We start from the raw sequence: 26,122 nt of genomic DNA, 5'->3' as shown, positions 1-26,122 counted from the left end.
TAATTACGTGAATAGGGTTAAAAAAAAAACCTGAATTGATTACAGAAAAGATACATTGCTAAAATAGAGCAGTACTAACATTAGCTGGGTTGCCAAGCAAGTGTCTTACACATGAGAATACATCACAAAAAAAATTAAATAAACTTTTGCAGAAGTAGTTCTCTTGGTACACAGACTGCTCTGTGAAAACATTTCAAGTTTAATATCAGTTTAATATCACTGAAATTAATATTTCAGTGAACATGCAAATTACCCACAGTTTATCACAACTTACTTAGCTAGGATCTGCCTCGTGTCCAGTCGAAAACTTCGCTGCAGGACCGTGAGTTGAAAGATACATTTACTGCGACTCCCAAGATGCATTGCAGTAAAAACCATCCAATCGCCTTGCTTAAGATCTGTTGACGTGTCGCTAAAGGCGCGCTGTAGATAAATATTGCAATTTGTAAAAAATAAAATACTAAAATTTGCAATTTTTAATTACATAATTAAACACTGGGCCAGTTTAATTTCGTATTATCGCTGGTTATTATTTTAGAGTAAATAAAGGAATAACGGGTAGCACCAAGCTGTTGTTATCTTCATTCCCATAGCGACGGCGGTCGAGGATTATGGGTAGTGTGCAGTTACGGGATTAGTGCGTCTGCGTAAATTGGTCTGATTGGCTGGAGCCGAGCGCATCCAAAACTAACAGGAGTGGTGAATGAATCTATAAATGTGTTTTACGTGTGAAATGAAAATAATAAGATAAGATAAGATAAGATAGAACTTTATTAATCCCTCGGGTGGGTTCCTCTGGGAAATTCGACTTCCAAAAAAAGCACAGCAACGACCGAAGTTACAGTTACAGAACTGTTATATATATATATATATATATATATATATATATATATATATATATATATACACACACACACACACACACACACACACACACACATATAAATACAGAGACAAATATAAATAAAATATACAAAGGGGATAAATAGAATAAATAGGAATAAAAAATAAAAATACAAGTGAATTGCACATTTCAAGTATTGAGTCTATTGCACTGTTGACTATTTACAAAAAGTATTGCACAAGGTATTGTACAGTGAGGTGCAGAGGCACTACAGCTTAGTTAATAAACCTAACAAAGGATTATGTACGTTAAATCTGAGCACTTTCAGATCGTGAATCAGTTTGGAAAACACTGTGTGATGGCCACAACATGAAGCCATTTTATTGTTGAATTATCAGTGATACTTTCACGTGTTTTTGTTGAGAAATGTTAACGATGTCATTAAAAGAAAGCATTAAATTAGGGAGAAAAACCCGTTCGCGGAGAGGGTCCCCGGGTCTCCAGTTAGATTGTGCTTCACGACGTCATGTTTCGCCGTGACGGGGTTATTATTGGAGTAAATGGATGGCTGGAGCCTCTGCTCGAAGCGTCTCTGATCGCCGCGAGCGCGTTCATATTGGAATGAATTGACAACCCACAGCGTCACATAAAAAGGTGGAAGGGTACCTTAGGCGTCAGCATGAGAAGTTAAGGGACGTGACAAATCGTCATTATTTTACGCGTCGGGAGTGAGAACGGGTTGGTAAAAGTATATCCTTGCTGTACCCTTAATGCTAATTATGCTAAATTAACCGCTGCCTTTGCCCCTTTGGGATTATTCTTATGTCACTGGGATGTTGACCTTTGACCTTCACATTAGAGAGATGGGCAGACATAATTAGTGTATGAATTTTAAAGTAACAGGTAATAAAGAGAGTGTAGCAAATGTAGTCAGGTTTATTACTCTGTATCACACATGAGTGCCCGAGGGAGGCGGGGCTGACTGGGGAGACACAGGAAACAGAGAGACAGGGCTGACTCGACATGAAACGATGAAACGTGGGACACGGGAACAGAAACTAAACACAGGCTGAAATGAACACTGAGGGAGGGAGAACTAAGATTACTGAGAGCCTGATAAATAAGAAGAACAAAAAGCAAGAAAAACAAGAGTCAAAGAAAAGCAAAAACACAAAGCATTGGGCCAGGACCCACTGCTGTGACATTTATATGTGATAAAAACATTAAAAACTGCTCAGATGTTGAAATCTTTCTACGTATACTTTAGGTTCAGCTCTCCAGCCTGGCATTTGGTTAAGCATGATTCAAACATTTGATTTTGTTTAACTGGTTTTAATTATAGTTACTTTTTGTGAACATTTGTTGCAGCATTTAAAAATACATCATTTATTTTCAAACTTTTATTGGATTTAGAGCATCATATTTGACCAACGTAAATGTTTTAATTTCATATAAAATAACTGAAACAGTGAACTAAATATCTGAAATCTTTCCTTCCTTAAAAGTTATAATCCTACTTAAGTTATAGTGCAAACGCTTAAGCAACAAATATACTTGATGCTAATTAATTAATATTTCCCTTTGATGTTGCAACTATGCGGTCACTTCTGTCTTTAAACAAAATAATATTTTCCAGTTACAGAAATCATAAAGTCCAAACTAAAGTGCTACTGTTGCTATATGCATTTTATATAAATCATGGATGATGGTCCTGACATGAAGGAAGAGAAAGTTACAGGTTGCATCCTTTGACTTTGTCTCCGTGCCTTTGGGCCATTTTCAGAAGGACAGATGTTTCTGTTCAATTCTTAAATCAATTTTTTCAAACACAAACACTATTTTAAAGCTTCTAGAGAGTAAAATATTCATGATAATTATAATAACAATAATAAAAACAAAAGCTCTCAGATCCATCAAACCAAGCCGCAGAAAGAACAATAACTGAAGAGAAAACTTTAACCTTGTAGACTTCATTATGTTCCAGCTGCTCTACAGACGCTGTGACCTCGAACTTAAGCAGGTCGTAACGTATGTGCAGCTCAATAACTTCATAATCAGACCCTGTGGTATTTAGGCAGCAGAACAACTAAGAATAACAACTACAAATAATGTTTTTAGGTTTCTGTTGTACTGCAAGGTTCTGTACAGGAGAACCAAACCAAGAGCAAATATTACGTCTCATTTACACCTGAGCACGAAGAGCCATCAACATTTAGCAAATTGAATCATCTTTGTTTAGATGCAAGAAGAATCATATAGAAATGAAAAAGTAGAAATAGAAATCCAGAGCAAAGATATCCTCTAATTCAGCGTAGCACATGTGCAGCTGCTGCGATTCACGTAAGCATTCGGCTCGTCGCTGCTGCAGATTTTTCTCTCGCTGTTCTGGCTCACAGCGCTGCAAACACAAAAATAAATATCCCCAAAGGTGTGAAAGGGAGCTAATTAGTAAGAGTATTGTTACTCTCCGCAGGAGTAGTCCAGCAGTAGAAATCAGTCCAATAACAAGGTGTGTAACATCTAGCAGGGTGACAGAAAAACCCAGGGTAACTTCTAAGGACCTCAACGTCTCTCTCACATTGTGTTTTTTAAACATGCTTCCATTTGTCACTTCAGTCTTTACTCTGAAATACAGGAAGAGAAATCATGGCTGAAACAATTTCTCATGAAACCAGGGGTGTGGTCCAACAGTCAGTTTGGTGAGGAAGGTTCCTAACTGAGAGAAGTGACCCAGAAGTATCTGTGTAGCAGCCACAATGAATCCAGATCATGAGCTTTATTAACTGATCAAAGTCTCTTCTTTCATCTTCTGTATCATTCAGTTTGCATTGGTAATGCCCATTATTGTAATGCTTTTTTAAGACCAGCAAAACTTTATTTCACTTTGGGTTAGCTGGGATAAGTGATGGATGGAGGGAATTTTACTTCAGCCACAGAAATCCTAAACAGGAAGGAGGAGCAGAGTTACAGTGGATCACTATCCAGCAGGGAAACAAGGTTTATTTCAATTTCTTGGCCATGAGTGAGATTTACTGAGTGGGCAAATTAGGGAGACGACACCATCAGATCCCGAGCCCTCCATGTGTTAATCAAGAGACGGCTGCTGTGCTACATCCATAAATAATGAATAAATTAGGAGCTAAAGCTGAAAGGACAGTTTATTTGTACCATCAGTGAAGATATTTTACATTTGAATTTTTTATTTAACATTTGCAAGATTCAATAACATAAAGAACCTGAACAAGAAAACATTTATGTGGATCAAAATACATTAAAACAAAAACTTTATAATAGGAAACAGAGTTTTCAACCAACTGATGAAAAGAAAGCTAACCACTTGACATGAACACTACAGTAGGACAGTTTTGAAAGCTTAAAATGGAACTAGGGGAAGAGTTTGATTCACAGCTGCCTCATCAGATTTTTACAGGAGATTCTATCTGAACTCTGTGGAGCCTGATCTCAAGCTTTTTGAGTCCGACACAGAAACCAGAGGATCTTTCTGTGTCTTCAGATTCACTGTGATCCAGTGATGGGAGTGATTTCAGCCCTGAGTGATCGCGCTGATGTTTGCACAGAGCAGACAATGAGGTGAATGTTTGGGCACATTGGTAACAGTGAAACAGTTTATTAGTAACGTGGGATCGTTTGTGTGCAGAGTATGAACTGAGATTCCTGAAGCTCTTGTCACACTGGTCACAGCTGTAGTTTCCTTCCATGTGTGCACGTTCATGAATGTTACGATTATGTGAATGTGAGAAGCTTCTCTCACAGTGTCTGCACTTGTGTGGTTTCTCTCCTGTGTGGACTCGTTCGTGTGATTTAAGATGACCTGCAGTAGTGAAGGATGACCCACACTGATCACAGAGGTGCTTTTCAACCCCACTGTGAATCAGTTCATGTCGTTTTAAACCACTTGATGTGGTGAAGCTTCTCCCACATTCTTTGCAGTATTTCAGTTTGTCTCCAGTGTGTCTACATTGATGTACTTTTAGGGTATTTTGCTGACTGAAAGTTTTTCCACAGAGGTCACAAAGAAAGTCTTTCCCACCACCACAGTGATGACAGGGTTGAGAACTGGATCCATCTGTGTCGCTCTGCTTCTAAACAAAGACACAAAGACAGTGTAAGTCAGTCCTTCAACATTTGTATCCTGAACGTCGCCTGAAATAAAGAGCATCTCTGCAGACGTCCAACTACATTTGACTGTTTCAGTTAACACACTCAGTTTACTGGGCTGCAATAACTACAATACTACCACCATAATACTACAGTAATACTAAAATCATAACTGAAAGGAAAATCTGAATAATCACTCAGAGCTGCTTTTCCATGCAGTAGAATTGCTAACATGCTAACACAGTTTAATGAGCAGAGTTGTTCCAAACAGTCAGGCTAAAATGACAAGATAACAATATAAATACATACCTCACAGTAGCTGCACTTGTAGAGTCTCTTTCTGGTGTGGATCTGTTGGTGTCGTCTCAGGTCATGTGGAGATTTAAAAGTCTTCTCACACAGGTCACATTGATAAGGTCTCTCCTCAGTGTGGGTAAACATGTGTTGTTGTAACTGTGCGTCTGTTGTAAAGTATTTGCCACACTGTTCACAGCAGTACACATCATGTCTGGTGTGAATGCGTAGGTGTGTATTTCGTCTCCCTCTCTGGCTGAAAGTTTTTCCACAGATGTCACAGCTGTATGGCTTAATTCCAGAGTGGGTAACTAGATGACTCTGTAAGTTGCTACTGTGAGTAAAAGCTCTGCCACACTGATCACAGCTGTACGCTTTAACTCCACTGTGGATGAGTTGGTGTCTTTTTAGGGAACGCTTCAAGGAAAAAGACTTTCCACACATGTTACAGCTGAACGGTCTCTCTCCAGTGTGGATGACCTGATGATGTTTTAGTGAAGCCTTCTCAGTAAAACCCTTCCCACACTTGTCACAGCTGTATGCCTTAATTCCAGAGTGGGTAACTAGATGACTCTGTAAGTGGCTACTGCGAGTAAAAGCTCTGCCACACTGATCACAGCTGTACGCTTTAACTCCACTGTGGATGAGTTGGTGTCTTTTTAGGGAACGCTTCAAGGAAAAAGACTTCCCACACAAGTCACAGCTGTATGCCTTCATTCCAGAGTGGGTAACTAGATGCCTCTGTAAGCTGCTACTGTGAGTAAAAGCTCTGCCACACTGATCACAGCTGTACGCTTTAACTCCACTGTGGATGAGTTGGTGTGTTTTTAGGGAACGCATCCAGGAAAAAGACTTTCCACACTGTTCACAGCTGAACGGTCTCTCTCCAGTGTGGATGACCTGATGCTGTTTTAGTTTAGCCCTCAGAGTAAACTCCATCCCACACTCGTCACAGGTGTGTTTTTTCTCTCCCTTTCTTCTGTGAGGTTTGTCGGCCTCCTGAGAGCGCTGACTTCTGGCTCCATGTTGGTCCTGCAGTGACAGAGATACAAACAGAGGCAGTGAGTGAAATGCAGTCGTGGAACAAACTCAACCTTCAAACTCCATTAACACTAGTTTTAAACCTGAAGGTGGAGCGTGGCACCAAACACCTTAAAGGTCTCTTATCCCCACCTGCTGGTAGTTCTAACACATTACATCCAACCTGCTGTTAAAGATAATTCATGACTGTTCAAACACTAAAATCATGCACACACACACACACACACACACACACACACACACACACATTATTTTATAATTTAGATTATTTTGTTGTTTCCTATTACATATTTCTATAATTTGTATAGATTTATACAGAATTATTCAGTGATAATAAATCCTATGTTTGTTTATTCTAAAGGAACCCCGTTAGCTTCCACAACAGATGTTGCTCGTCTTCCGTCAAATACTCACATAAAATATTACACAATAAAGTGGATTCAAGATATCCACATAATTGCACTCTTACATCCACAGTGAGGTTTCACAATTGTTCAAATATAAGCAATCAATAATAATAATATCAATAACATTGAGGCACATTACACAAATTTCAAAAACAAATCATGTCTTACAATATTTACAACAACTAAAAGCTCTGTAAATCGGCTTTTAAGTGTTCATTGAAGTTTTGAATAATTCTCTAATTTTTTAAGGCAACTTATTCCACTTAAAAGTTGCTCTAAATGTAACAGTTTTACAAAACGTTACTTTTAACTCGAGCATTTACTAAATTGCAGCTTGTTGAAAACTGTGTAATATGATGATGTATTTCATCTGGATACTGCAGCTGAGCAGAATAAATGTGGTGTGTTTAACAGAATTGCTTTCTTTAGAACTACAAGTAAGCCATAGAATATTTTAGCCTGTACAGGAAGCCAAGAAAGGTTATTATGCATTTTATCAATATTAGTATAGTATGAACATCTTCACACTAATCTGGACGCCTTATTCTGGACTAACTGAAGTCTGTTAAGATCTGTCTTATTAGCTGCTGACCAAATGATTGAACAATACTCCAGATGAGACATTACTAGTGCATTAATGACATCTTTCATAATGAAGAAGTGATACACAAAGAGCATTTCATAGCCATAGCTATGCCTTGTCGGCAGAGTTATGTGACATTAGTGATGTTTGTACTTTCAGCGTTAACTTGGTTTTAAAGCCTTTTAAATATACGCCGTTCAATAGTCGACCTTAATCTGACAGAGAATGTGATGATTTTGTGGATAATTAAAGTCAGTCATATATCCACAAACACAACAAGCTGAAAGTCAGTGATGCTGCTCGGTTTGCAGTCCTGAACATCACGGCACAAGCAGGATCCACTGCACTGTTAATGTTAGCTGTGTTATATTGCTGCCTCTGTTCGGTGGTGTCGAGCCAAACGCACTTTAACGTGTGTTTGAACGAGCTGACGGTTCACTCGTTAAGCTGAAAGAAAGATGCTTTAATCACAGCAGTCACACATGTGTCCACTGCACCATCTGGAACTCTTCTTGTTTACACTCGTAATAACACAAACACTAAATCCTGCTTCTCTGTGCTGTTGTGTAGCAGTGTGTACACCTGAGACTGTCACCTGTCTGTCTGTCCTGCACTCTCTCTCTGTTTCTTTCTCTCTGATTGTGGAATAAAAGTATGAACGTGTGTTTATAAGTTACACTTGTGTTTGAATCCTGCAGCTTATCACACATTTGATTTCCATGTGTGACGACTGCAAGTGTCCAGAGTGAGGACAGACTGAGGGACCCACTGCTGCACATCATCTGTGAGGCTTTGCAGCCCTGATGATCCACCAGGACAAACTCAGCAGTGTGTGAGGAAGAGGAGGAGGAAGAGCCAGCAGCAGCTGACAGATGGAGAGAATAGACAGACTGTTCCCTGTTTGTGAAGGACTGCTAGGAAAGTTTAACAGAACTGTCTGTGCTGAATCAGTCTTATTAGGTAATGTTCAAATAATGTGATCATCCCAGTGTTTCCAGTGTGGGAGAAAGTACTCAGAGTACTCAGGGCCTTCAAGTTACACACTATGAAAGGCAGCAACAAGTTCAATGTTCAGAAACCTAAAGTCTGTATCAGCAGCAGAATGGAGCTAAAATAAATGTTGGTTTCAGTTCTATGAAGCTTTGAGTATTTTGGATCAGTAGCTGCTGTGTTTGTTGCATCATATTGCTGTAACTGTTTATATGCTTTATATATTCTGAGCTAAGTTGATCTATAGTGTTACATCATATTCTATAAGGATGTTATGTGTTTGTAGACTTTCTGCCCAGTTTGACCCATTTAGCAGACGTCAGCCTGTTTAAGGCTCTGATATCTATTCTGTGTGACTTACAGCAGTTATGACATGGTCTGATTTTCTCACCCAATAAAGGAATATTTCATATATCAGTCTACTCTTCATTCTATCAGACACAGTTATCACAGCTCCTACATTTGCTTTTACACATATATGTAAGCACTGAGCCAAATTTAGTAATGACAACATATTAAATGAACAATATTTGTCTCTTATATATGATACATCTGTATACACACTGTCACAGATACTTGTCTGTGAGTGAAGTGATTAATATAATAACTATAATATTGGCCATATTATATTTACATTACCACAGTGAGATGACTTTAGTCTCATGAACAACATCAGCTAATTGTTATTTACAGCTAATCTTAAACGACTGTTCAGCACAGAAATGAAGCCCAACAATCATGTTTCACAGTCCTGTGGTCTCAGCCTCAGATACTCATCAAATCACACAGAGCTCATGTAGAAACAAATGAACTAAATATGTTCTCCTTCATTTCTGTCAAACAAAGCTGTATGAAACGTTTCCAGCTGTTAGTATCATGGTTGCTAGGCAACCTGGGCAGCGCGACGGAGGCTAGACGTCCCATTTCACGAGCCTACGAGCCTCGCACTTCGGCCTTAGCGGCCTTTGAGTACGCGGCCCTTGAGGACTTTAAAGCTGCAGAACCTGAATCGGGATACAGCCATGATGATCTCCAGCCTCGTGCTCGCCAACATTCTCACCTGAGTTAAGAAGACGATCACTGAAATGGTCTCAGCAGGTCCTTTGATGACAGCAATGAAATGCAGCGGTAAGGCTTTTTGGGGATTAAGTTCGTTTTCATGGCAAAGAAGGACGATGCAGTTCATCTGATCACTCCTCATAACATTCTGGAGTGCAGGCAAAATGCTATTATAAAAACTTAAGCAGCAACTTCTCCAGGTTCCAATATTTATGCAATTCTCAAACCTTTTGGCCACGACTGTATAACCTCTTCTGAAGTTTAGTGGATATTATACATGGTTATGCTCAGGATGTGTCGGCCAGTTTCCACTGGAAACGCCTTTTGGTTAAACTGTCAGCGAGGAATTTGCATTTGCACTGTTACATTTTTATATAACTTTAATGCAGATAAACAACAGCTGCTTGTTTCAGTGAAAATACATTGATGGCTTTTTAATAAAGTTGTGCAGCTGTAAAGTATTTTGTCTGCTGTCAATTCTATCGTCAGCTACATCGTTATGGCAAATGTTCAGATGTATATGGTGATAAATATCTTTGGTCATATGGTCCTGCTCTGTCTGTCACCTTCTGTGTTGAGCTCATTGTTTCCTCTGTAGTGGCTGAGCTGAGTCCAAGTAGCTGAAAATGTTCCTCTGCTGCTCCGTCAGACTCTCCTCCTCCTGCTGATCAGCTGGGACACAAAACAGATCTTTGTTAGGCTCCACACTGCACTGAAGAGTCAAAGTGTCTCATATGTTCATCTGACAAGTAAAAGAACACATTTTTGTTTCCCGAGGTGGGCAACTTGTTGGAAACAAACACAAAAGCTTTGAGCACTGATACCTGCCATTGCTGGCTTTGAAAGATGCAACGCCAGCAATGTGGATTGTCAAGACTCAAACCAATCATCAAGCAAAGACAACAGGGATCATTTGTTTCTGTTTATTTAGCATTCACAGCATTTGTAGTTGCCTTCTGTGCAGGGGAAGTCCACGCACACTGTGTGGTACCGCCATCCGCAGAAGGTGCATTCAACCTCTGTAAGAGAAACGAGGTTGTCTGAGACTGAAATGATATTCACTAAAGAAGTGGTGATTTGTAAAACTTCAAGTGAATGATAAGGTGAAAACAAATACACAACTGCATGTCATGTAGTTGAAGGTTTTTTTCTTTTGGAAGACCGGAAAACACTGAAAGTTACAAATTAGTCCTTTATTTATCCAGGTAAAAAAAAATCTCATTGAGATTAAAAATCTCATTTCCAAGAGAGACCTGGCGTCATGGCAACACAAGTCACATACCACACAGGTATATAACATTTAAAACAAACACAATATCCCAACATGTGTAACAAATGTATTGTGCTTGAAACAAATTCAGAATAGGTGATAAAGCAGCTGCACATGTGTGTCACGAGTAAATCTGGCTGTATAACAAACAGAAACAAGTGATCCTGCTGTCTTTGCTCAATGGTTGGTTTGAGTCTTGACAATCCACATTGCTGCCATCTTTCAATATGTTGAATGCACCAGTGTAAGTGCAGCCACTCAGACTCAATGTGTTCATAGAAACAGGTGCAGATGTGTCACGAGTTCATCCAGCAGTAGCTATGGCACTTGGCCACAGGGGGCAGCAGTGGACTGACCTGCATTTGAGACTGCTCCAGCTGCTGTGACAGTCAGTAGATCTGCTACAAATTGCAGATCATATGCAAGTTTTGAAATGACATTATAAATATTCCTAACTTAGCCACGGCAGCCATGTTGATGTATTACCTATATTGGCTGAAAATGTTCATTTGCAGAGAAAAGACACAGGCAGACTGTGCTTACAGGATGTTACATGTTATTATGTGATGTTACTGAAATCATCATGAATAACAGGAGTGGTGATTCCTGTAACTTTGTGTATATAATTTGGCATTTCTTACTGATGCAGGCCAAAAATAAATACATAAACTGAGCACCTGATGGCTTTGAACTTTTGTTGTCCATCTTCCATTGGTTTGAATTTTGCGCTCCAGTACAAACACAAATCCCCCAACCCGAGGGTCAGCACAATTAACCTAACAGACCTACACCTTAGTTCACAGATTCACTTTGTCTAAGGTTGATTTCTGGGATTTCACACAACCCAGGATTCAGATCGTGAATCCATGATGGGCTTGGATTTACATCATTATAAATGAAATGTGCTCTACTTGGAAGCAGCCGGCCCCGCCCCTTTTGACGGGTTGTGTGAGACTTTAAATCATCAAACTGTAAATTATAATTTAAATTGTTATTGATCCTTTACCCCGAGTCCTAAAGTTATATTTATTTTCTTACTCTTCTTATATTTATTGTTTGTTTACTTGCACCGCTGTAACTGCAGCCTCGTCGTCTCGTCTCTCTATATGCTGGACTGTCTGTAGCGGAGATGACAATAAAGTTTACTTTGACTTCAGCAGCGCGCAGGCGCACCGAGGGCTCTCGCGCTCACTTTATAGAATTTAGAAAAAACATGGGTGCAGATTATAAGTCTGTATCATAATATCTGTTTGTTGTTTTTATTTTGTTTTGCGAGTTGGTTATTAGATGCCGCTCCAGCCAGCCAGAGACTCCCCGCCGCCCCGCCCTCTCCTCCCTGTGCCGCCAGCAGCAGGCGCACCTCGCAAACGGAGGGCGCCCTTACTCCCAGCAAATGGCTGATAGAAAACCGATCGGTGCCTACGAATTTCCCAATATGCGCTGGCATGACGTCGGGGAAGCATGGGTACGACCGATTCTTTTATTTTCTTCTTGCCAATGCCCGTGATGCCCCCCCCACCACGATGCATCCTATTGGTTTGCACACTTACACACACCCAGCTGTGGTTTCCTGTTTTGCTGGACTCTGGAGAGCCCCGCCTTTAACGCTCTTCTCTCACAGAGAGCAACAGAAAACTTGGAAAAACTCCAGATTGACTGAACTCAGTTCAAAGTTACCTTGACACCTTTAGATGTGAGACGTAGTGATGGTCCGCTTGAAGCTGACGCTCCGGTGCGTGTGTCAGAAAGATCAACGCGCTGCTTCAGAAGCACCGTGTCGAGGCTTGATTCGTTTGGCCAGAGTCACGTGATCAGTGACGTCTGAAGCTTCGTTTAGAACGTACCTTTTTTTAAATCGAACTTTATTGAAACACAATGAGTATACAACATACAAACAGATGAAGTTTACAAAAGAACAGAACATGAACATACAGAACCAGGAGTAAAAAAATGATGATATGAGGAGGCGAAAAAAATCTACATATAAATATTGTTCTGAGAGGCTTTTTGTTGGTTGAGTCTGAAATTGATTGTATGTACAATTCATATCCTTATAAAACGGCAGAAATATGGTGTTTTATTAATAAACTTACATTTATGGATATAAAATAGCTAAAAGTATTAACAAATATTTTATAAAAAAACATTTATCATTCTTCCTGGGGAACTTAAAGAAACAGAATAAAACATTTTCCCATCGTAAAGAAAACTCCCTTAAAATATGGACAATAACAAAACTGCTAAATTCTTCCAGAATCTCTGTGTAGAGGAACCAAAAGAGATGTGCCACAGTTTCTGGATGATCCCCACAGAAAGTTCAATTAGTATTTATGTCTCTTTTAAATGTTACCATATAGTGACTGGCTGGGTCACATTTATGAAGAATTTTATATGAGATTTCCTTCACCTTGTTCACAACTAGATATTTATGGGATCATCCAGACTGTCTTCCAGGTGATATCTGGAACATGTCGGTTCCAGTAAGATATTCTATATATGGGAGAGAGACGATATCTTCTTGGAATAAACTACGTATTCTCTTATTGCTGTTACCAAGTTCCTGTGAAAAGCAGATTTTTCCCACTGCTGACTCAGCTGGATCAGGGAGAGTGACTGAGGCAGATATTGAGCTGTCAGTGTTTTTATATAACATTAAAGTCCCTGAGGGTATGGCACCAAGCACCATTGAGAATTCCCCACCACCACTTCCCCTGCCGGTGGCGGACTCCCTCAGGTGTCGGTGCATTGGTGGTTCTTTGTGTCTGGGGATGGGCGTCCAGGTACACACCGGCTCACTCCCTGGTGACCGCTTATCGGGGCCTGGAGCCTGGGGCTCGCTCGGGCCACTTCGGAGGTGGGGTGCCCCCGGCCTCTCGGCCTGGGGCTCGGTCACTCAGGCACAGCTGGCTGCCGGCGGAGCTCACGGGCGCGTCACTGCGACTCCCCCTGGCTTCTGCTCCGCGGCTGCTGAGTGAGCCCTCATCTGGGACTCTCCTCAGCTCTTTCTGGGACAGTGGCGCGGCTGCTCCTCTGTTGGTCTTCCATGGTCTCTTGTGTTCTGGGGGCCTCTGGATGTCTCGAGTTTTGATCTCCTCCATACCTGCTTCATGCCCTGGAGGACGGGGCTGTGGCCCCCCCACACCCTCTAGCAGATCGTTACATGGAGAAACCTTTGGAATACAAGCATGCTGATCCACACAGGTATGCACACAGGTGTACACACGGGTATTCACAGACGCGGACTACAGTTTTCTTGGCTGCTGCCTCAAAGCACATTGTGCGCTGTCTATCTTGCGTGCTGCACAATATTGTTTATTATTTAGTATCTACTGTTATCTACTGTTAGCTAGTTTATTGTGATGGTGCTGTTTTTTTATTATGTTGCTCTTTGCTGTTTGCTTTCTCTTCTGTTTTTTTTCTCCATACAGGTGACCCAGGTGTTTTTTTTTTTCTTTCTTCCCCCCTTCTCACCGTCTCTTCTCCCCTTTGGTTTTCTTTCTCTCCCTCTCTTTCTTTCATTCTTTCTCCCTGTCCTATCCCCCAGTCATGTCTGTCCCGTTTGTAGCAACTGAAAATAAAATAAATTCATAATTATAATAAAGGTCAATCAAATGGACCAATATGGCAAGGTCCTGATGATCCACTTGGTAAAATAAATCCGCTTGGCATCTTTCTTGGCCTTAAGACAACAATTCTGATGCTAAAGATCCAAACGGGACACAAAAAAAAAAAAAAATCAAGCACATTGTCCTAACCTTAACACCATAATGTTTAACAGTTAATACCCTCAAGTTGAAGGATAACCACCCAACACTAGAAGTACCCACTGATGTTTTCTAGAGACCTTTGAAAGATACACTCTCAGAAAAGATGTCTTACCCACTTTTTGTGTTCATGTATTTTAAAACGCACACACACAAATAATTGAGCACATTATTCTCCAATCACGTTGCAATTTGTGTGCACCATTATTCTATTTTTAACTGTCATAAAATGATCATTGGTTTCTTTTGGTGTGAGAGCTGAGGCGAGGAATGAAACGAAAGAAAAAGACAGGAAAGTCAGTCATTCGGTTAAAGACATTCAGCAAAATAATATTCAGGTCACAATTTCTAAAAATGTATTCAGTAGAAAACAGTAACTAGCGCATCCTAATGTGAGACTTTCCCATCCCCTTATTGAAAGATAAAAATGATTTACTGATGTTTTCCTGCTTTATATAGATGTGTGTTAATCTTAGCAGAGTTGTGTTTTTTCTACTGATGATTTTTTTACAGTTAGAACTGCAGTAAATTATTTTAATTTACTCAGTTTTCATGCAACCTTTGGAAGCTTTCCATGCCACATCACCTTGTTTGAGTCTTTCTGTTGGAGCTATTTTATTTTTTTCAAGAGGTGCAGTAGTGAAGGGAGAGGAGTCGGATGCTGGGGGTCTGGGAGGATTTGTGGCTCCCAGAGTGGAGGAAGAGAGGAGGTAGGTCTGTGGGCAGGCTGGGTTCTGGAGCAGGGTAAAGAGCATGGTGGTTTGGGTCCAGAGCATATTGAGTCTCACAGAGGTGGGGAGCAATGTGGAAGGTGCAGGAAGCAGGGCCAGTTGAGAGTGGGAAAGTGAAAAAAAGAGAAACAGGAGAGTTCTTCTGGTGGTTGAGCAGGTGGATCATAAATTCATGAAGGTAGGTATAACAGTTTGCCAGAAAATCACGGCCACAACCGGTCCTTAAATATGGAGGTCTCTAATGAATTATTACTTCCAGATGCAGGGAACAGAAAGCCCAGGAAGGTAGCTCCACCGGAAGGAACCACCCAAAGCTTCCTGGAGAGAAAATGGTACAAACCCCCCAGCCTGCCCTCAATGCTGACATAATAGGTTATATTGTGGTTCTAAACTGATGTGGTGTGAATGTGAGCATGAATGGTTAAACCTGCAACTGCTAAGATTGTATGGTGCTTCTCACCCTGTGATAGCTGGGATAGACTCCAGCAACCATATGTGGGTTAAGTCCCAGTTGGACATGTCTACTATGGCTGATAAAAAAAGAGAAATTACGATGACTGTTTAAAACGTATACATTGAGAAATAAAAGCATTTCTGATCGTTAAAAAAAAAAAAAAAAAAAAGAATTCCCCAACACTGTTTGACAAGTTTGACGAGCATCTTGACTTTTGGTCTTTGGATATTAACAGTCCTGGGTGTGTGACTTCTTGTTTAACAGAAATGTTACAGAGAGCATTTGCAGTGCAGCCTTTAATTGCTAGTAATTCACATGTTTTTAAGATTTAGACATAAAGCAGATGCCTCAGAGAAATCACTAATAACACTAAGGGCTGGACGGATTGTTCTTAGAAAGGTGTCTGTTTCTCATAAAGCCTGATTGTGTCTCATCCATAATTGTGTCCAAGAACTCTTTCATTCTGTTAGCAAGTACTAAAGCCATAATCTCATAGTCATCATTGAGCAGACAGATGGGTCTCCAATTATCAATAAGAAGTAAGTCTTTGTTTGGCTTTGGAATAAGTGTTATGAGACCCTGAGTAAGAGTAGGAGGGAGGCTGTTATTCTCTACACTTCCTATGAAAAGCTGCAGTAAGAACGGAGCCAGGAGATTAGAAAATGATTCATAAAACTCTGCAGTCAAACCATCTGTGCCGGGAGATTTGTTGGCCTTAAGTGCAGAAATAGGATTACAAACGTCCTCCACAGTCAGAGGGCTGTCACAGTGACTTCTATCTTCCACAACAATAGTTTTTAGGTTTTTAATATTATTGAGAAACAGCGTTGAGACATATATATATATATATTCTACTTTTCTAAATGATTGACTATTTCAATGGAGAACCTAAATGACACGGACCCATGTTTGTTATTACATATCTCTATTTTGAATGTGACAAGTCTATCATTGCCTGTTATTCATAGGTATTCACAGAGTTTTTGGCCTTTTTTCCCTCTATAAAAGCTAATTGACTCTTTACAGTGGCCTGCTATGGTTAATAATAACATGTTCAGTCATGAGTGAAATCAAAGCTTTTCTTCACTTTAGCATTTAACATTCCCAACAATATAATGTGATACCTTAATTAAAACACAGCTAATAAAACACAATTTTCTTAATGCAAACATCAGTGACTCAACATTAGCAACCAAAGGGTTCAGTCTGCAGCTCACACTCATGTGAAGCTACAGCCTCCCCCTTTAGTCTCTGTCATCCTTCTGCTCCTGCAAACACAAAACAAAGCAAGACAAAACCTCCACCCTTCTTCTACAGGCTGGGTGAATTGTTGTGGACATTCACTAATCCTAAAGTCGGCACCGTTTTTGTCTCAGTATCAAGTCTAGATCCTGGTTACCATAAAAATTGAAGGGGTCTACAACAACTACCATCCTCCTATCTTTATCCTGGTTGCAGCAGGGCCGGGAAATAACCCTGAAGTGATAGGTTACCAGGCAGGGTACACCCCGGACAGCTCACCAGTCTATCAGATAGAAACACACAGCCGTTTACATTCATGGATAATTTAGAATCATCAGTTAACCTAGCTCTAATAACTGCCTGACTTTTCCTCTCACACTGGAAACCAGAATACCCAGAGAGAAACCACTGCAAACTAGCCAGACTGTGGCCTTGAGCCCAGGAGCTTCTTACTGTGGAGCAACAGCACTAACCAGCATGCCAACAATGGAGGAAATACAGGAAAGCTATGATTTCCTGTATTTGATGCAATGAAGTTGAATTTCGTACAGATCTTTAAAGCCTGAGGCAATCGTGTTAAACACACGCGAGATGCTCACGTAAATCCAAGAGCTGCCCTTTTTTGTTCCTTTTTTTTCTCAGTGTGTTCCTCCTTCAGTTTGTCAATATAAAATTGTACTTAGCAGTCAGTATAAGCTTTGAGTGATATAAGTTTGCATGTGACAGAATACTGCATGATGACCTTTTGATGACTTAGATTTGATAAATTCTTCCTCACAGCGATAAAAGCTGAACCAGCTGTGATTATTTCACTCCTGCCAGGAAGAGGAGAGCTGGACACTTTATCTGCACTAACAAGAAGAGAACCACACACACACTCCCTACACACTAACATCCCTCTGCCTATGAATAGATGTATTCACTGTTGTATTACGTTTGTATATAAATAAAGACAAGTGCAAGAACAGAGCGCACATCACAGGCCCCACTCTGGTGGGAGCATCTGTGATCATGCCCTTGCAAGTAAAAGCTGCAGCGTCTGTGTGTTTCTACCTTTAGATTCTCAGCTGAAGAAGTGTCTTTAGAATAAATCTCTTGAGGAGTAAACATGACTTGGGATCTGATGATTTTTTTAGATATCTACAGATCAGAAATTATTTTAATCACAACTTAATTTGTAGAAACATTCTTATTACTAACCAAATCTGAAGTGCAAAGTAAAATTATTTCTAAATTATATAACAGCATCCGGCGGTGTAAAAACGACAGCACTCTGTATATTAAAGCGAAGTGGGAAAAGGAGGGTAATTTGACAATTACAGAGAAGTGTTGGGCTCACGCATGCAAGATACAGTGGGCTACCACTGGGTCTAATGTTTGGCATGAATTTAGCTGGAAAAGCATCATGAGATTTTTCATTACCCCTGCTCAACAAAGATATCGAGGACTTGGTGATAAATGTTGGAGATGTGGGGGAGACGGAGCTAACCATTTCCACATCTTTTGGGACTGTAAAGATATTCGCCAGTATTGGTCTCTAATCCATGATCATTTACAAAATGTTTTTTCATTTGTTTTTCCTTCAACTTTTGAGACCATGTTTTTGTGCAATGCACCAGTGGATAAACTGGATTCCAACGACAGACGACTCCTGTAAATCCTTCTGGCCGTAAGTAAAAAGCCTCTTACGAGAAGATGGCTTAAGCCTGAACCACCAACGATAGAAGACTGGATCCATTCTGTACAAGAGATCTATACGATGGAAAAAGTGTCATTTTCTCTTAAACTTCCAGGGAATATGGTCTAAATGGACAGACTATGTTAAGCATATGAGGTGTGATTTTGTGTACGATGTTACAACCCTGAGTACTACGTAAACCTGGCTGCCCTGCTGCCTCCTAACCCTAGTTTGTTTGTTTGTTTGTTTGTTTGTTTGCTGTTGTTTTTTTTTTTTGGGGGGGGGGGGGGGTTGTTTTTGTTTTTGTTTTTTTCTTCTTTTCTTTTCTCTTCTCTTTCTGTTTCTACCTGTGGCTCCCTATGTGTGTTTTGTTAGAGTCTTCCCAGTTTAGGTTTTGTAGAGTTTTGTGTTCAGCAATAAAAGCTGCCATTTTGAGTTCAGTCTTGTCTCCAGTGAGTTTGCGTTTGGGTCAAATTCCTGCCTGCACACAGCCGATCATGACATTATTGACCAAAGATAAGCTCACATGTCACCTCATGACACAGACACTTATTTCCACAGCATGCACGAGGACTGACAATAAGTGTCTATAAAGCCACTTCTATCTGCCACACCTGTGCTTCTGTCATGGTTGCTCTCCTCTCACTCTGTCATTTATCCACAGTCTGCCTCCCTCTGCTCCGTCAGCTGACGTCCTCTCTACACCACCTGCTGTGTTTTATCCTGCAAAAACACATTTAAGAAGCGTTGCACCGAGTAACGGGAGGAACTGCTATAAAATCCATTTAAAGGAGGTGGTGCTGAGTGCTGTGACTGGGGTCCCACCACTGACATCACGGGTGGAGGACATGTTGGAAAACTGCTACAAAGTGCTGTGCAGCCAGCAGAGCTTACAGTCTGTCCTGTGTGTCATACAGGCTCTCACACTTAGTGTTTCTGTGACACATTGAAGAGAAGTTTGTGTTGTTCACAGTTGTGCTTGTACTGAGTGACAGCTGACATGACCTAACAGGAATAATGTGTCTGTGCTGAATGAGAAGTAACACACAATGAAGTCTTGATGCATCTCAATCATCCAGGAAAGTGAGTCTGTTGCTTCTGTTCATCTGGACGCAGCGTTTTGTGGGAGAAACGTGTCGTCATCATCAGGTGACGTCTTCAGTCTCAGCTGCAGGTTTCAGTCTTACAAACAGGACATTTGCATAAAGACTGAAAGCAGCTGCAGGAACGATGGGCTGGGAGCTCCGTTCCTTCATCTTAATTATGCAGATTCTCAGGACCATTGATCAACAACCACTGATCCATGTCCATGAGTCCCATTCACAGAGATGTGGGAATGGCTGCAGTCACAGCATGTAAGATGGAAATAAATTAGAAGTGTTTAGCTGAAGTGGATTTGATTTATGTTAGTTCTTTTTTAACTTGTAGTTCTACATTGGAAGATTATTGTGATATTGAAATATAAAAATAAATTTATATTCTATTATTTTCTCAAAATAAGCGTCACACTCGTGGAAGCCGGTGTAGCCGCCGAAACGCCTGCATTTATGGAGACTTTCAGCCCCAGGTAGGCCAGTTATGGATCTTGGATCCACATTATGTCAGCAGCTCCACCGTGAACTGTGTTCAAACAAACACGCTCACGCCTCACAGACGACAGCTCACAGTCCTGTAGAGATAAAGTGACTTCGTACAGCCCCGACCTGCAGACGCTGTGCGCAGAGGTTCAGGAGCAGAAGTCCCGTTGTAAACATATCGCGGCAGACCCGACGATGTTTCCATGAACACGCTTTCAGCATCTCTTTATTGACCACTCAGCCTGTGAGTGGGTCCTGTCTTCTCCACGTCCACACCACCTTCATGAATGCGCGGGCACCCCCCTCCAGACCTGATCCCTCCGTCCGTGCACATACCACTCACACCCGTCTCCTCATAATGGGGCGAGTTTTATAAAGTGATATTTCAGTGTGAATTTATACAATGACTTCATCTTTGATCCTGACACTGTGGGGCCCCCTTATACACAGACGCGTTTTAGACACTAGTCTGTAAAGGTGTATGTTAGACAAATTGTGTTGCCTTTGATGTACATTGTCATATTGTCTCAGTAACGGGACATTGGCAGATATTTTAGACAACCCCCCCCCTTCACTAAGGTGTCGGTTATATTCTCCTCACAAATGTAATAATAACTTCTAAGCTCTCCTGACAGGATAATAACACAAACAGACACACATTGTCATGGGTAGTGAGGCAGACTCAGCGCAGACCAGAAACTCCTTCAAACAAGAGTGAATTTATTTACAGTGCTCTCCACAGTGAAACATGTGTACAACGGTGTTTGGGAAAAGGGGCCGGGATTCCAGGGTCCGGGTGTGAAAGGGGCCGGAGTCCAGGAAGAGAAGGTTTTCACACGGATTTCACAAACAGCTCCTCTTCTCTCCACCAGCACTCTGGCTCACGCTCAGTCACAGTGCACAGGGAACGGGTCCAGGGGGAATGCTGACGGCTCAACGATCCAGCGACGAGTTGAGCAGGTCCGCCATCTTAAGTAGTGCTCTAATTCGTGATCGGTGGCAGGGGTGCTGATCATCCCCAGGTGCGTGGGCCAGGGGCGGGAGCCCACACTGAGCTCCGCCCCGGCAGGAGAAAGAGAGAGCAGAGGCGAGAGAGGGAGAATGAACAAAACTAAGTGTCTGACTGGCGTCAGCTGGCGAGGTGCGGGGACCATGACACACATGGAGCTGACTGTGAGTCCACAGGAGGCCTCCGTCCCCTCACTGTCTCTGCTGTGGTGAACATCTGGAGTCCTTTAACTGCTCGTCTCACAGGAGACTCAGTGAGGACGCCTCTGGTCTGCTCACTTTATCTCCACCATCTCCACCCACATCACTGACACTCAGCCCCACCCTGTCTCTATCTGTGACCTTTCACCCACTTTAACTAAGGTGGTGATCTACTGTGATAAGTTTCATCAGAAGCTTCATGGTAGAATCAAACTCTGTTGGTTCGTTTGCACGATAATGTTAATCACACACACACACGCATGTACGCACGCACGCGCACACACACACACAACAATTCTCACACTGGGGTTTTTGCAAATGATATCAGTGACCACAACCAAGACCACAAACAGCTTTTAAAGGAGATTTGAAGCTTTTCTGGCAGCAAGCTTCATGATTTATGGGACTATAACTGGAACAGAATCTACCTGATCACCAATGGTGACGCTCCAGATCAAACCCTGATAACTCATAACCTACATGGTCATTTCAAGTGTGGGGGATGCATTAATTGTCAATACACCAAAAATGTCAAATCATTCAAAGACCCTATAGGTGACAAAGCCATTGCCACAAAGGGCTTTATCACATGCAGAACTAAAAATGTAATCTACATGATACAGTGCCCATGCAATAAGATATATATAGGAGAAACATCCCGCCCTCTTAAAGATTGAATTAATGAACACAGAAGTTCGATCAAGAGGAATGATTCAACCAGCCCTGTTGCAAGACACTTCAACGATAAACATCCAAATTCACCATTATTTTTCCGGCATTGAAGCCATTAAACTAAACCAAAGAGGTGGCAACATAAATTTTATCCGGAAAAAAAGAGAAGCATCTTGGATATTCCGTTTTAAGAGTCTGCACCCCAGAGGTATGAATGAGCATTTTTCGATCAATGAGGTTTTATGAACTACATCTTTTTTAAAAAGAATTATTTTAATTTTTTTATCCTAATTTTATCAGTTAAATTACTCTCACATGAGTAATGTTTATTCAAGTAATCTTGTTAGTTCAGCCAAAGAAGGAGTAGCGTGCTAGACATCTCATCTTAAGTCTACATTTTAAGTCTAATCTTTAGAGACTTTACAATTTAGAGACATAAATAAGGTTCTTTTAACAAATGTGTTCCCATGTGATGATGTAATCTTGTTTTCTAATTCTAACGTGCTTTTACCATTAAAGACTGCCCCCCTGTTTTTGTTTTGTTTGTTTAAAATCTGTGTGTATATTTATAGCATCCTTCTTATGCATTTCATGCATGTGTTATTTTCAGACATATGGGGGTTATGTCCCCCCCTCCTCATCATTAATGATCTAGCCCAGTATTTACTTGGGCGGGACTTAACCAATTAACCAATACCTACCTATTATATGTCAGCTGACCTATCTATGAAGTTTTGACTGGTTAATTTGAATTTTTTTCTGTTTCCTGTCTTGTATTTAAGCAATTCTTTACAATGTTTTACTATGAGCGTGATGAAGGCCACAAGCCGAAACGCGGTGGTCAATTATTAAAGTTGTTCTTCTTCCCTCAAGTGTTGCTGGAGTTCCTGCTTTTTTTATATACAAGTTATATGCCAGACAAAGGAGGAGGTGATCAGTGCAATATAAGGTGCAATGTGATGGGTGGTGGTGCACAGTGAGTGTCCAGGGTGCGAGGGGTCCTTGAGGATGACATTGCCAGTATATAAATGTCTCTGAGGGAGGTTAGTGTCGGGCCCAGGGCCGCTCTGCTGCCCTCACCACCCGCTGCAGTTTCCTCTTGTCCTCCACAGCAGCTGAACCACAGTGTGCAGCAGAAGGAGCTCCATGGTAGAAGTTCATTAGCAGTTTGTGATTAGCATTCTTGGACATACGTAGATCTTGTGGAGATACAGAAATTATTTTTACTGCAATAATATAACCTGCATTATTAACATTGCCTTAATAATATTACTTACAGGATTGATATTGTATCAAAGATGTTTGCCATCATATTAACCTTTTTCATTACAGGTGTAGCTATGATCATTTTATACACATTGCATATTTGTGCTCATTCAGAGTTGATGTTCAGTCTATTAAAGGTCTCAAGCTTTGTGAAGCGCTATGTCTTCACAATCCATTGTGTGGGTGACCTGGAACATAGAAGGCCGCGTACACGCTTGCAAACACATATAATCTAGAAACTTGCCAGGCCAAAGGTCTGGAATTCATTTAGCTTCTAACTGCATGTTAGTCTACTTGGTAACAGATGACAGGAGAGCAGTTAAGAAAGGGATCAGTCTTCAGGGACCATGTAGGCTTGAAATGTATTACCATGTATGGCAGGTGTTATCAAAAACTGAACTTTTGTATCGCTTTTTACACATTTAAGATGTACCATTGACTGTAATCGATGTATTTTAATCTGTAATTGACGCACGAGGGGGCGTAAAACCCTGATGCTATGAAATCATCATCTTGTGTATTCTTAGGGGGAGGCGTTTTGCTGATGTGATGCTGTATACTTCTTCTCCTGCGTGTGTTTTAATAAACTCATTGTCTGATTGCACTCTCCTGAGCCTCTGCTGGTGTGTTCTGTTGCTCAACATTTTTCGAACTCGAAACAATCTCAAATTAAAAACCAATGATTGATGCAAAACTCATTTGTTACTTTGGGTTTGCTAGTTTCAGTTTATTTAATATGAACTTTTAGTTATGTCATTTCTTCTTCAAGTAATGATTCAAGACAAAGAGAAGGTAATAAGGCAAAGACGTGGTATTGGCCACTAGTGAAGTGTGTGACTGTCAGGCTGCCAAACAAACCTCTTCTCCAGCACGTCACACTTGTGGAGCTTCCTGGAAACTGTGACTGTAACAAGAGCAGAGATCAGATGTGGAAAGGGCTCATTCAAGTTTAATTCAAATGTATCTGCGCCTTTAACTTTATCTGCACCAAGTCTGATCTGTGTGATCATTCACATGATCTGAAAGCAACTTAAAATTCAAATATAGATCTTGGGGAAGAAACACTGACTCCACATTCACAGGAGACTGAAGACACAAAAATAAAAGAAATGAATCAGCCAGTTGACCAGTGTGCTTATTTTAGGAACTGTTTAATATTAGATTTTTCATAAACTCTGAGACATTGTAAGTACATTTGTAAATACACCCTCTAGTGTAAAATTTGTGTTGATGAAGATGAAACAAGGGTTGACATTTCAGCAAACAATGATCCCAAACACAGCCAGCTGGTTTCAGAGAGAGAAACTAAAGCTGATAGAACGGCCATTGACCTGAATCCTCACAGTTTATAGAAGGGGCCCTGTTGATGTGGAGAAACGTCTGAGCACATGTAATGTGCAAGTTAAGAGCATTTGAGCATCTCATGGTGGTTACCTCAGATACTATCTGTCACTTTGTGTAGAGCCACGCCCACAGCGCACAGAATACATGTGTTCGACTAATTTGTCCACCAGGAGGCATCTTGATGCTGTCATCATACACAAAGGCTTTTGTACAAAGTGTTAAACAAACTGCAGCAAGTGTGTTCAAGACTTTTTCCCTGTCTTATTTCTCTTTATTACACATAATCTATGGAAACGTGTGGTTTGATTACTTTGCATGTGTGGATTTGATGGGTTGTTGCCACATCTGGTGAGATTTTCATGTCAACAGAACCTTCTGAAATATATTTCTTTAGAAAATTGGTGACATTCGTCCAATACCCGCTCTAGAAGAAGCCCTACAGTACAGAGATTCTAAAGACTGCAAGGTGGCATCAGCAGGTATTGAGGTAAGGACAGGAAGAAAGTGGAAGGCTGAGAAGGCAGTTGAGGTGGCGGAGTCACACCTAAGGCAGAAAACACTGGTGAGGGTCTTAGCAACAGGGGGAGCAGGCTTGGGGTACTTCCCAAAGGCCCAGGTCAGCAGGGCACAGGGAAAGGAGAGACACCAGCTACTCCAGGAAGAGGTCCGAGCAGGTGTGGAGGAGGGGCGAGTAAGTCGAGCTGTAGGCCTTAAGCGGCAGAGAGCATGGACAAGGTGGGAGAGCACCTTGCAGCGCAAGGTCACCTGGGCAAACATCATGCAGGCAGACTTCCACCGGATCCGATTCCTAGTGCAGGCAGTATACGATACTCTGCCAAGCCCAGCAAACCTCCATCTGTGGGGGAAGAGCGAGACACCTGTCTGTCCCCTGTGCTCTGGAAGAGGGACCCTAGAACACCTCCTTAGCAGCTGCCCAAGGGCCCTGGCCGATGGTCGGTATCGTTGGCGGCACGACCAGGTGCTCAGAGTAGTTGCTGAAAAGATTGCCTCAGCAATCAGCACCAGCAAGCATCATCATGCTCCGAGGAAGGCAATCTCTTTCATTAAGGCTGGAGAGAAACCCCAGGTGCGCCCGAATTTAACTACCGGCCTCTTCAACACAGCCTCTGATTGGCAGCTACAGGCTGACCTGGGTAAACAGCTACAGTTCCCTCAGAACATTGCAAAAACATCCCTCCGTTCAGACATGATAATTATTTCTGAGGCCTCAAAACAGCTGATCATGCTGGAACTCACAGTGTCCTGGGAAGAGCAGATCGAGGAGGCCAATGAAAGGAAACGAGGAAAGTACTAGGAACTAGTGCAGGAGTGCAGGGGAAGGGGCTGGAAGACTTTCTATGAGCCCATAGAAGTGGGTTGTAGGGGCTTTGCAGGACGATCACTATGCAAAGTCAAGAGGGCTGATCCGTGGGTAGCTACTGGTACGCAAGTCGGGGCCTGATCACCCCCAGCTGGGTCGCCTGGGCGAGGGTGTATGATGTTGTGAGACCCGAAACACCTGATGACCCCAGGATACATCACTGAAGATGCGTACCAGTGCATCCCGGAGATGTGTCT

The 26,122-nt window shown here is 41.5% G+C and overlaps 1 protein-coding gene across 2 annotated transcripts; it reads right to left on the bottom strand.

The window, feature by feature from the left end:
• Positions 1–3,133: 3,133 nt before the first annotated feature.
• On the bottom strand, positions 3,134–10,296 carry LOC147331844 (uncharacterized). 2 transcript variants are annotated; one of them, XM_086288152.1, is made up of 4 exons: positions 10,162–10,296; positions 9,904–10,009; positions 5,273–6,289; positions 3,134–4,947 (listed from the first exon to the last, which is right to left on the bottom strand). In XM_086288152.1, the coding sequence occupies exons 2-4, from the start codon at positions 9,919–9,921 to the stop codon at positions 4,261–4,263; spliced, it is 1,722 nt and encodes a 573-aa protein (XP_086144278.1). In that variant the 5' UTR covers positions 9,922–10,009; positions 10,162–10,296; the 3' UTR covers positions 3,134–4,260. The 2 variants fall into 2 exon arrangements, with proteins under 2 accessions (XP_086144278.1, XP_086144279.1); XM_086288153.1 differs by lacking the exon at positions 10,162–10,296 and having other exon boundaries at positions 3,134–4,944; positions 9,904–10,097.
• Between the last annotated feature and the right edge of the window lie 15,826 nt (positions 10,297–26,122).

The sequence above is a fragment of the Aulonocara sp. 'chitande type north' Nkhata Bay genome, linkage group LG4, assembly GCF_057382095.1.
Source record: "Aulonocara sp. 'chitande type north' Nkhata Bay isolate Kocher_YH1m ecotype deep benthic linkage group LG4, A_spYH_male_GT1.1, whole genome shotgun sequence".
Lineage (NCBI taxonomy): Eukaryota > Metazoa > Chordata > Actinopteri > Cichliformes > Cichlidae > Aulonocara > Aulonocara sp. 'chitande type north' Nkhata Bay.
Note: the sequence above shows the minus strand (reverse complement) of the source record. Positions and strands in the feature narration are given on the sequence as shown.

Excerpts from the sequence above, each read along its gene's own strand:
- LOC147331844 (XM_086288152.1), bottom strand. Across the intron at positions 4,948-5,272 it reads ACAAGTGCAGCTACTGTGAG|AAGCAGAGCGACACAGATGG; the intron begins GTATGTATTTAT and ends GTCTTTGTTTAG.